Source organism: Mobula birostris, chromosome 7 (assembly GCF_030028105.1).
Source record: "Mobula birostris isolate sMobBir1 chromosome 7, sMobBir1.hap1, whole genome shotgun sequence".
NCBI classification, from domain to species: Eukaryota; Metazoa; Chordata; class Chondrichthyes; order Myliobatiformes; family Myliobatidae; genus Mobula; species Mobula birostris.
The window spans coordinates 99,462,189-99,474,616 of NC_092376.1; the positions used below are offsets into that span (position 1 = coordinate 99,462,189).

General features: G+C 41.8%; 1 protein-coding gene across 1 annotated transcript in view; it reads right to left on the minus strand.

The window, feature by feature from the left end:
- The window catches only part of LOC140200947 (BRCA1-A complex subunit RAP80-like), a 100,027-nt gene extending 87,926 nt beyond the window's left edge, over positions 1 to 12,101 (minus strand). Inside the window, exons 1-2 of the mRNA XM_072264592.1 lie at positions 12,001 to 12,101; positions 10,822 to 10,933 (exon numbers count right to left, since the gene is read on the minus strand). Coding sequence (XP_072120693.1) covers positions 10,822 to 10,933; positions 12,001 to 12,101 — 213 coding nt within the window. The remainder of the gene's footprint in view (positions 1 to 10,821; positions 10,934 to 12,000) is intronic.
- Between the last annotated feature and the right edge of the window lie 327 nt (positions 12,102 to 12,428).

The window sequence follows — 12,428 nt, forward strand, 5'->3', positions numbered from 1 at the left end:
CACCTCCCATCCCCTAATATTGAGTGAGACTTTGTTCTTGTGGCACTACTCAACCAGATTTTCAATTTCCCTCCTATATACCAATTCATCACCACTTTTGATTCAGCCAAAAACAATGTTGGCATGAGCAAACTTAAATAGAGCCCAAGATCTTCATGATGCGCTAATCTAATGCTCTCCCTCATTAAAAGCACAATTCCACCCTCTTCTCTTACCTCCCCCTCTATCACACATGTAGTATCTGTAACCCAGCACATTGAGCCGTCCATCCTGCCCCTCCCTTAACCACATTTCTTCAATCCGGAAGTTGTGCCCTCTTGTCCTAGACTTTGCCACATCTAATCTGTTCAGGCCTTTTAACATTCGGAATGTTTCTCCTCATCTCCTGAACTCCAGGGAATACAGCTCCAAGAGCTGCAAGATGTCCCTCATATGGTAACCCTTTCATTCCTGGAATCATTCTCGTGAATCTTCTCTGAACCCTCTCCAATGTCAGTATATCCTTTCTAAAATATGGAGCCCAAAACTTCACACAATACTCCAAGTGTGGTCTCACGAGTGCCTTATAGAGCCTCAACATCACATCTTTGCTCTTATACTTTATTGTCACCAAACAATTGATACTAGAACGTACAATCATCACAGCAATATTTGATTCTGTGCTTCCCGCTCCCTGGATTACAAATATTAAATATTAAAAATAGTAAAAATTAGTAAATATTAAAAATTTAAATTATAAATCATAAATAGAAAGTAGAAAAAATGGAAAGTAAGGTAGTGCAAAAAAACCAAGAGGCAGGTCTGGATATTTGGAGGGTATGGCCCAGATCCGGGTCAGGATCCATTCAGCAGTCTTATCACAGTTGGAAAGAAGCTGTTCCCAAATCTGGCCATATGAGTCTTCAAGCTCCTGAGCCTTCTCCCGGAGGGAAGAGGGACGAAAAGTGTGTTGGCTGGGAGGGTCATGTCCTTGATTATCCTGGCAGCACATCCAAAGTTGCATTAGCTTGTCATGTTTGCCTTTTCTTCTCACTGGAACATGCCTGTCCCTTACACTGTGCAGTTGGTCTTTAAACACCCTCCACGCATCAGATGTGGACTTATCCAAAAGCAGTTGTTCCTATTTAATTCACCCTGGTTCCTTCCTATTTGTAATTTATCCTGCTCCAATTTCAAAGTCACACTCAAATTCCACAGTCGTTCATTTCTGTAGCTATCTTGAAACTTAATAAATTGTTCCCAGACTGTTCTCCTACTGAGAGACCAGTCACCTGGCCTGGCTGATTATGCAACAGCAGGTCCGCTCTTCTCAGTAGAATATCTACATACTATTGTGAGAATCCCTCCGAGATGCATCTAACAAATTCTGTCCCATCTAAACCTCTTTCGCTAAGGACATACTGTATTAGGGAAATTGAAGTCAACCACAACCACTCTATTGGTTTTTCACCTTCTTCTAATCAGCCTGCATATCTAATCCTCAACGTTCCAGTAGTTATTGTGGAGTCTGTAATACAATACCATCAGAGCAGTTGCACCTTTATTTTTTGAGTTCTACCATATAGACCCAGTAGATGAGCCCTTCATTATGTTCCCTCTGAGTGCAGCTGTTATATTATCCTTGATTAAAATGGAATTTGCCCCCACCCCCTTTTATCTCCCTCACTATACTTCATATGAGAGTGAAACCCTGGACCGTTAAGCATCCAGTCCTGTCCCTCTCTGAACTAAGTACCTATAATAGCTAAATCATCATAGGATCATGTACTGATCCATGGTCTAAATTCATTGCCATTTGAATCCATCTGTAACATTGTATTTATTGTCTTGCAGCTGCCTCTTCTTCTTTACTGGTCATGACATTAACAATATCTTCCTCTCAATCTTTCCACTGAGTGCTCTGGTGTTCTAGTTCCCATCCTACTGCCAATCTAGTTTAAAACATCCAAAGTTGCACAAGTAAACTTCCCAGTCAGAACATTAGTTCTCCTCCAGTTTAGGTACAGGTCATGGCTGCCCCAGAACAGGAATCTGAACCCCTTCTGCCTGCACCAGTTCCTCAGCCACTCAATCTTCCTACTTCTGCCCTGACGTGTCACTGAAAGTAATCTAGAGATTACCACCTTTCAGGTGCTGCTTTTCAACCCCTTTCCTAACTCCCTATACCTCTTTCAACTTTCTACCCATCTCATTGGTGTCCATGTGCACAGAATTATGAGACAAGATCACCCAAAAGTATATATTTAGCCTTGTCCCTATCCGTGTTGGGATTGAGTCATCCAGGAAAAGAAAAATGAGCTAATCATTGGAACAGCACATTTCAGCACACTTTAAAAGTTTAGTAAAATCAAGTGACACTACAACATATGTAAAGCAATGTAATTAATAAATCAATGCCATTATCAGATATTATAGAAAGATTACATCATATAAGATTATCCAAATACAATATTCTACAATAAATGCTGAACACCAATTATATGTACTCTGACAATCTCAAGACAGATTTCAAAATTCAACTAACTTGCAACTTAAGACTCAACTCTACTTAAAGACAAACACGAAAAAGTCTGAAGATGCTGTAAATCCAAGACGACACACACTAAATACTGGAGGAGCTCAGCAGGCCAGGCAGCATGCATGGAAAAGAAACAGTTGATATTCAAGGCCAAGTCACTGCATCAGGATTGGTAAAAAAAAGATAAGTCAGAGAAAGAAGGTGGGGGGGGGGGTGGGAGAGGTTCCAGTGACGTCATCGTTCAGAATGGCAGCTTAAATCAACAGCTGCTCCGGAAAAACGCATATTTTCCCCCATTAATCCATCAAATATAAGATCTTTCGAAAAATCTGAATTGATAAGGGGGGCAAGAATGGGGGAAAAGAATGGAGATAAAAAGAGCATCACTGCAGAGCCAATAAAAGAGAGAGGTGCAACATGCGGCTCTCTTACATGTGCGCGTGGTGGCGAGGCTGACGCGGGGCCTCGTTCAGGCGAAGTGGCAAATACAATAAGGATTTTGGAAGAGGTAAGGGAAGTCCAAAAAGATATAAAGCAGCAACTCAATGATATAAAGTCAGAGCTCGCCAACATCAATCAGAAAATAGTGGTGGTAGAGACTCGAATTGAGAAGGTGGAAGATTGCGTGCAAAACGTGGAACGAATACTAAGTAAGGCGATAAAAATATTAAATCAACAGGAAAGTAAATTGCTTGACCAGGAGGGAAGATCGCAACGGAAAAATATCAGGATTTATAATGTTTTCCAGAAGGAGCGGAGGGATTGTCGATGATGGAGTTTATAGAAAAGTTGCTGTGGGAAGTGCTGGAGATCCCCCGACTATGGAGATTGAAATTGAGTGGGCACATCGTGCACTCGTTCCAAGGCCTCCCAAAGACAGAAAAAGTAAGCGCGCTCAATAGTACTTAGATTCCTTCGATTCAAGAGCAAGGCGGAGATTCTACGAAGGGCCTGGGGTAAGAAGAGAGTGTTTTGGAACAGGAAGTTAATATACTTCGATCATGATTACCCGCCTCCCCCCCACCCCTGGCGGTCCTACAGAAATGGAAGGAATATTCTGAAGCAAAACGAATATTAAAGCAAGAAAAGATTAAATTCCAAACCCAGTACCCTGCTAAATTAAAAGTATTTTACAAAGGAGAGAGACACCTATATCAGACAGTAGAAGAGGCGACTACGGAAATGAACAACAGAGGACTGACCTTTAGCGTGGTCAAACCAAGGGAAAGTCTGGCTGAACAGTTATCCTGATCTGCTTGGGAAATAGTAAGAGAACCGAGAAAGCAGGGGACGAGAGGAGGACGAGAGAAGGATATTAGAAAGAGACTGTGAGTTCTCCGAAGACAACCCTCACCTCCTCCAGAAGAGCCATAAGGTTTGATTAACTTTGAAAGTGCTGATAAACTAAACAGAAGCAAAACTAGACAGCGATATACCTATATCAAGAAATACATATTAGAATATGGATTTTATATTTCTCAATTTTTTTTATTCATTCATTCAAGTTCCTTGGGGTGCAGATCTCGGACAATCTCACCTGGTCCAGGAACACCACTGGGATGGTGAAACGGGCCCAGCGGAGATTGCACTTTCTGAGGAAGCTTAAACAAGCATAACTCCCCACTAACATCTTAACTACATTCTACAGAGGCGTGGTTGAGAGTGTGCTGACCTTTTGCATCACAACCTGGTACTCCAGCTGCAGTGCTGTCGACAAAAAAGCCTTGCAGAGGGTGGTTAGGGGAGCAGAGAAGGTTATTGGGGTCTCCCTACCTTCTGGCCAAGACCTCTTTCAGAGTCGATGCCTCTAGAAGACACGGTACATCATTAAAGACCCCTCACACCCTCTCCATGAACTGTTTGTTCTTCTGCCATCAGGCAAACGTTACAGGAGCATCAAAACTAAAACCACAAGGCTACTAAACAGCTTCCTCCCACAGGCAGTCAGACCGCTAAATAGCTGCTCCACCTGACTCTGCTTTGGACACTTTTAACTTGCACTGGACAATTATAACTTGATTTTAACTGCCATGTTTTACTAGTTGTGTTTTACTATTTATTGTTATGTTTATTATTTAGTGTTGTGTTTGTTATGTTATGATTGCACTGCTCCTGAGAAGCGCTGTCTCATTCTGCCCTGCAGAGCTGATGTACGGTTAGAACGACAATAAAGTTTTTGAATCTTGAATCTTGAATCTTTTTCCCCAACTAAATGAGCACATATGTATGGGAGGAATACACAGGGAAATCATTTCTGTGTAATGGACATAGATTTATTTTACTTACTTTTATAGGTACTGCAGCAGGGGCCCTCAACTCACAGGTAGGAGGGGCTATCCCCTATGGCTAGACATTTCTTCTAGCTCAACCCAGGGCCATCTAGAGACCCCAGCCTTGGAATTACACCTTTGTTACCGTTTTTTTAATTATTTGCGTTTCTTGGTTCTTATTTGTTCAGGGAGTAGATTGATTAAGTTCTATTCTGCAAATTTCAATGATATACTGACAGATAAATACACATGGCTAAAGACAAAGTAAAATTCATTTTTTTAATGTCAATGGGCTGTTAAATCCAATCAAGTGAAGTAAATTTCTATCAAAAATGAAAAAAGAACAAGCCCATGTAGTATATTTACAGGAAACTTACTGAAGTGATAATGAACATGGAAAATCAAAGATAATGGGCTTCACTAGTATGTTTTTCTCCTCATATAAATCAGGACATAGAGGAGGAGTTGCTATTCTCATCTCAAGTAAGCTAAACTTTGAAAAAGTATTCAAAATGGGAGATAAGGAAGGCAGATATATTCTGGTAAAGGGAAATGTAGATGGAAACCAGTTACGTTATTGAATATATACGCACCCCCAGGAAGTGATATTAGTTTCTTCCAGAAAATTACTAATATTATGGTAACAGAAATAGAAGGTCTCTTGATATGTGGGGGAGAATTAAATTTACAATTACAACCAAAGTTAGACTCTTCCAACAGAAAAACTTATGAAACAAATCCTTACATAAGAAAGTTAACACACTTTTTGAGGATGTTGGTCTAATCTATGGAGGGATCTTTTCCCCGATAGAAGGGATTACACATTATTCTGCCCCCCCCCCCCCATTCCGTATATACAAGAATAGACTATTTCATAACATTTGGAAAAGATAAAGACAAAATAAACACCTGTGGAATTGGGACAATAGATGTAAGTGACCATGCCCCTATATATTTATCTGTTGAATTTATATGTTGATTTTGACCTACAACCAAAGAATACTATTTGGAAACTAAATTCAAGTCTACTCAATGATTCCTATTTTAAGGAACAAATTAAAAAAGAAATTGGTGTTTACTTAGAATTCAATGATAATGGAGATGTTTCACCTCCCATTCTATGGGATACAATGAAGGCTGTCTTAAGATGGAAAATTAAAGCAATATCTTCATATGAGAAAAAAATAAGGAATAAAACATTAGAGGAATTACAAAGTAAGCTGAAGGAACTAGAAAATAAAACACAAATTAAGTTTGGCACAGGATACACTAGAGGAAATTTTAAAAATTAGGAATGAAATTAATAGTTTGGCTACACAAGAAATTAGAAAAAAAATTAATGTCTTGGTCTCAGTTCAAGGATTGAATCTATTAAAATGAATATACTGCCCAGACTACTATATCTCTTTCAAACTCTACCAATAGAGATTAACCAAAATTAATTCAATGAATGGAACAAGATGCTATCAAGATATATATGGCAAGGTAAAAGCCCTAGAATTTGTCTCAAAATTTTGCAATTAGCTAAGGAAGATGGGGGATGGGGCCTACCTTCTCTTAGAGATTACTATTTTGCAGCACAGTTGAGAGCTGTGATATGCTGGTGCAATCCATCATGTGATGCTCAATGGAAAAACATTGAGGAGAGGATACTTTCCATCTCCATACAGGCAATTTTGGGTGATAACAACCTACAAAGTTATGTAAATACTATTGATAACCCATGGGTGAAATGGACTCTTAAAATATGGAAAACTATTATAAAAGAATATAAACTAGAGAGAGACATTGCGATTCTTAAATGGTGTGCCTATGACTCGGATTTTACGCCAAACAAACTGGATGCTAGATTTAAGGATTGGAGAACTGAACAAATAACAGCTATTTGCAATATAATGAAAGAAGGAACACTGTTCAGTTTTGAAATGCTCAAAGAGAAAAACTTATCAGAAAAACAAGACCTTTATCGATAATTACAGATGCGACAGTATGTTAATAGGATGATTAAAAATGTAACCAAGGCAAGTACATGTCTGATAGAGCTAGTTAGGAAAGCATATAATTCAGACAACGGTAGTAGAATCATTTCAAGCGTGTATAAGGGTTTGTCAAGTCTTAAAACACATTCAACTTTATACATTAAAACAAAATGGGAGAAGGAAGGAGGGATAATAATATCTGAGGAAGAATGGACAATAATATGGAGGTATCAATGGAAGTGTACCAGTTCACAGAAATGGAGGGAGTTCGGGTGGAAAAACTTGATAAGATATTTCATTACACCTGCTCAGAAATCCCATTATGATAGTAACCTAAACAACAGGAATTCTGCAGATGCTGGAAATTCAAGCAACACACATAAAAGTTGCTGGTGAACGCAGCAGGCCTGACGAAGGGTCTCAGCCTGAAACGTCGACTGCACCTCTTCCTAGAGATGCTGCCTGGCCTGCTGCGTTCACCAGCAACTTTTATGATAGTAACCTCCCTGTTTGCTGGAGAAATTTTGAAAATCAAAATGCAAACTATTATCATATTTTCTGGGAATGCCCCATTATCAAAGACTATTGGAGTGGGATACATAATGCCCTACAAGACATCTTTAAATGTGAAGTACCCTTAGAGAGTAAGACCATATATTTTGGTATATACCTCAAGAATGGTTGAAAAGAGATAAGTATTTAATGAATATACTGCTGGTGGCTGGTAAAAAGACCCTTACCTGGAAATGGTTATTACAGGAGAGTCCAACTTTAAGAGTATGGATGGAAATTACAATGGACATTTACAAAATGGAGAAGATAACAGCATCTGTTAATCATAAGTTGGAAAAATTTGATTCATACTGGGAAAAATGGTTTAACTATATAACACCTCATAGGCCTGATTTTTACTCTCACAAGTCAATGAAAATGTTGTAAAAAAAAAATCACTCCCTACTTTGTACATAGTTTTCTTCTTTCGATTGTTCTTTCTTTCCTCTCCTTTCTATAAGTGTATACCTCAGATAAATATTATGTGGAGATTTGTGACAAATATGACTATATGATATATATGTACAGTGTCTGAAATACATCTTATGGAAAGTTTTGTTTGAAGAGGAACTTCAATAAAAATAAATTACAAAAAAAAGAAAGAAGGTGGGGGATGGGAGAAGGAAGTACAAGGTGGGGAAACCTGGAAAGGGGAAGGGGGTTAAGTAAAGAGCTGGGATCTTAACTGGTGAAAGAGATAATGGGCTGAAGGAGGGACAATCTAATAGAAGAGGGCAGAAACCATGATGGAAAAGGAAGGAGAAGGAGAAGCACCAGAGGGAGATGATAAGCAGGTAAGTAGATAAGGTGAGAGAGGGAAACAGGAATGGGAATTAATTAAGGGGGGGTGGGGTGCTAATTAACTGAAGTTTGTAAAGTTGACGTTCATGCCATCACGTTAGAGGCTACCCAGACGGAATACAAGGTGTTGCTCCTCCTACTTGAGTGTGGACTCATCATGGCAGTAGAGGAAGCCATGGACCGACATGTTGGAATGGGAATGGGAGTGGGAAGTAGAATTGCAATGGGTCGTAACCAGATCAGGCCTTCTCTAGTGGACGGAGTGTTAGTGCTCGGCAAAGCGGTCTCCCAACCACTGATCTCCCTCCTGGTACTTGTCCTTGTAAGCGGAACAAGTTGCAAACCTGCCCCTGCACCTCCTCTCTCACCACCATTTAGATCCCCAAACAGTCCTTCCAGGTGTGGCAACACTTCACCTGTGAGTGCATTGGGGTCAGCTACTGTATCCAGTGCTCCCGGTGTGCCCTCCCGGTATGCTGAGATTGGGAGACTGCTTCGCCGAGCACCTTCACTCTGTCTGTTGTCAGCAAACGCGTGCAGAGCTTAGCTGTCCCAGCAACGAGAGGGCTCCCACCTCACAGCTGCAGTAATCATGTCATGGTCTGTAGAACAGGCATGAGAGGAACAGAGACAAGGAGGAAGAAAGACCAGTGAGAGAGGAAGGGCATTTAGAGATAGAGAGGAATAAAGACCCGTAAACAGGAAGGGTGTTTCGAGACAACGAGGAATAAAGACCAGTGAGAGGGGAAGGGCATTTAGAGATAGGGAGGAATAAAGACCAGTAGACAGGAAGGGTGTTTCGAGACAGCGAGGAAGAAAGACCAGTGAGCGGGGAAGGGTGTTTACAGACAGGGAGGAAGAAAGACCAAAGAGAGGGAAGGGTGTTTTGAGACAGGGAGGAAGAAGGACCAGTGAGAGAGCAAGGGTGTTTTGAGACAGGGAGCAACAAAGACCAGTGAGAGCAGAAGGGTGTTTACAGACAGGGAGGAAGAAAGACCAGAGAGAGGGAAGGCCGTTTAAAGACAGGGAGGAAGAAAGACCAATGCTGCTCATTATGATGGGGCAGAGTTTCTAATATACATCAAAAGAATTAAGAGAATTGGATAGGAAATTAGTCAAGGAAAGCTAGCAGAACAGAATCAGAGTGCCCATAACCACTCCCATTCCTTTTCAAAATGTAATGGAAAGATTAATTTTTGTTACAACCACCAAAATCAACAAACAATAGTCTAACTGCTGAGAACAAATATCTTGAAAAATGTCCTGGTTTCATATACCTATGAATGCTGGAATTTTAATTTGAAAGACTGAAGGTTTGTTGTTACATCTTGTTCTCCAGTAATTCCTATAGGCTCTTTGAGTGATTGGTACATCTTCATGTCGTACAGGCAAATGGTGTTTACTTTCTTTCATATTACTTATCCAAAGGCTTTAACATAATTGCAAATCGGTACATTTTACACGCGTTACTAATTGTAATAGACATTTCTATGTATTCTCGGAACACTTTTCCCCCCAGTAATAACATCTTGCAGTTTATCAGTGAATATTTTCCCTTCTTTGGCTTTTTCAACCAATCACATCATTCCTGAGCCCAGAAATCAAGTAAGATCTATGACAGCATTTTTTATTTTAAAAAATGGTGAGGTAAAAATTGAGAAATTGCATACATTTTTGGCCAGCATGATTGAGGAACAATTTCTCCAGCTCTAAGAGAGGATACAAAAAAGTTGGTTCCAGTAGTGGGATATATCAAATGCAAGGTGTCACCAGAAAAGCTGGAGTTATTCCCTCTGCAACATAGAAATTTGGGAAGCTAGAGGAAATATTCAGCATCAAAATAATTTTATACATAGTAAACAGAAAAAATTGCAACCTTTGTAATGGTTCAGGGAATAAGGCACACAAGTTCAACTTCATAGGCAAGGTACACAGAGGAGATGGTTATGAGTGTGTTTTATAAAGCAGGGGTTGGATAGATTGATTACTGACTTCCACAGAAACCCCAAAAGCAGATTTCAATGTTTACACTTTACTTTCAGTTAAATTTCCATAAATGCCTGTCTTCACTGAAGGATTTGGACTGAATATCTCTGCCAGATGGACAGCTTCTACCCCACTGTTATAAAACTATTGAATGGTTTACTTGTACTATACAATGGACTCTCGACATCATGAACTACCCACTTCTGATTTTGCACCTTATTGTTGAACTGGACTGCACTTTCTCTGTATCTGTTGCATTTTATCTTGTATTCTGTTGCTGGTTTTTCTTGTACTACTTTAATGTTGGAATGATAATTTGAGACGTTTTCACTGTACCTCAGTACCTATGACAATAAACCAATTTACCAGATCAGCTGCTCCTCTCACGCCTTGTTGGCGCTGTTTAAGCCCCGGGTTGGAATGGACAAAAGTAGTTTTGTAGAATCATTCACAAACAGACAAGGCGTTAGTCACCAGTGCCTAAAACAAAATAGAAACAACACTTTTGTATCATGTTTAAGTTGCACCTTGGTCCGTTATTTTACCTCAGTCTCCAGTTCCTTCAACATCGCAGCCCGAATCAATTCATGTCCCGTGTCCGTTTGATTTTCCCTCCCGCGACCCCTCAAACATTTTCAACAAAACCGTCCCGGACACACGTGAACCCTTGACCCACTGGCCTCCCACCCTGCGCGTGCACCCTTGACCCACTGACCTCCTGCACTGCCCGCGCACCCTTGACCCACTGACCTCCCACCCTGCGCGTGCGCCCTTGACCCACCGACCTCCCGCTCTGTGTGCGCACCCTTGCACACGCCAGAACTGACCTGCGCGTGCACCAAAGCAAAGGCCATACTGAAGGTGCAAGCGCGCACCCCAGCAATGACCTTTCTCCCCTACCTTGTGCACGCACCGTGAGGAATCTTTACGCCGGCCTCTGCAGAGTGCGCAGGAACATCTGCGCCAGATATGGAAAGGACAAAGATTGAGGGCCAATGGGGTCAGAATAAGGCAAATGGAGATCCAATGCCCTAAGTGAGTGGTTTCACCATTCCTCAAAGGCCGCTCTAAAGGCCTCCCTGACAGACGAGTGTTGGCACGATTGTCTCCCGTGGGTCCTGCTGGAGCTCAGAACGGCTCCAAAAGAGGACTGAGTTCGTGTGCTGGATGATCTTATTTGTGACGCCACAACCGCCTGGTCGGCGTCTCAGCTGCGCTCCACCCTCCTCACTAAACTCATAGGTTTTCATGAAGGAAACGCCAGAACCGTTTGAGTTTTAGGGAGACTGTAACAACTCCTTTATTGTAAACCAAACGCACAGCAGAAAGCGCGGCAAATACGCTGCACGCCGTGACATCATCACGTCAGAGCAGCCTCCTACAGACAGAGAAAGCCAACTCAATGTCGGTGGTTGTGAATTATGCTGGTGTTTCCACACCTCATGTCACCCTGACAGGCCCCACAAGAATTCACCAAAACCGGCGTTGGGAGCCTGTCCAGATCTCAGACGAGCCAGCCGGCTCTCGTCCTATATTCCACAGCTGGAGTAACAGCAGGTGCCCTTGGCTTGGCAAGAGGCGAGTTGACTCGCTCATGGTCACGTCATAATGCCGGGGGCAGGGTCGTGCAATGGTCCAACACTTGGTGGGCTGGTTTAAGGTGATCTACCCAAGTATACTCAGGTTTACCTCATCTATCCACGATGAAAGTCTTTTCTCTCCATTCCAAAATGCAAAATGGGCCATCATAAGAGGGCCAAAGGGGATATTGGGGTGCATCATGCTGGACAAAAACGAATGAGGTGGTGTGTTTGTCAAAAGGAACTCAAGAGTGCTGTATTCCATGATGGGAGGTAGGGCTAGGTACAAAGGAGCTGTTGACTTAAGAGCTAACAAGGCGGTATCGGCATCAGGACTAAAATCCCCTGGCACCCACAACAGCTGTGCATATTCCAATTCAGCCGTGGACGACTGCAGGTCCTCCTTTGGAGCCATTCATAGCCCGGCAGGACCCACAGCGTTCACAGACCTCTGATGTCCCGATGCACCGGCACTGGCAAAGCTGTCAGCACTTCCTGGTGTTCGAGCCAAAGTGAGCGTGGTAAAAGCACAGACCCTGTGTTTGTTTCACAGCCATAGGCGTGCGTGTGTTGGTGGCCCTGCTGACCTGGCTCATTGAGGCAGGAAATGGAAGGGGAATTATGCATCTCTGCCTGGCTGAGTGTACACTACCAACCATTTTAGCAAACTCCCTGTCGTCATTCACAGGTGTATTAGCGAGGGCTATGCACACTTGATCGGGTACTTGCTGCATGAGGAGTT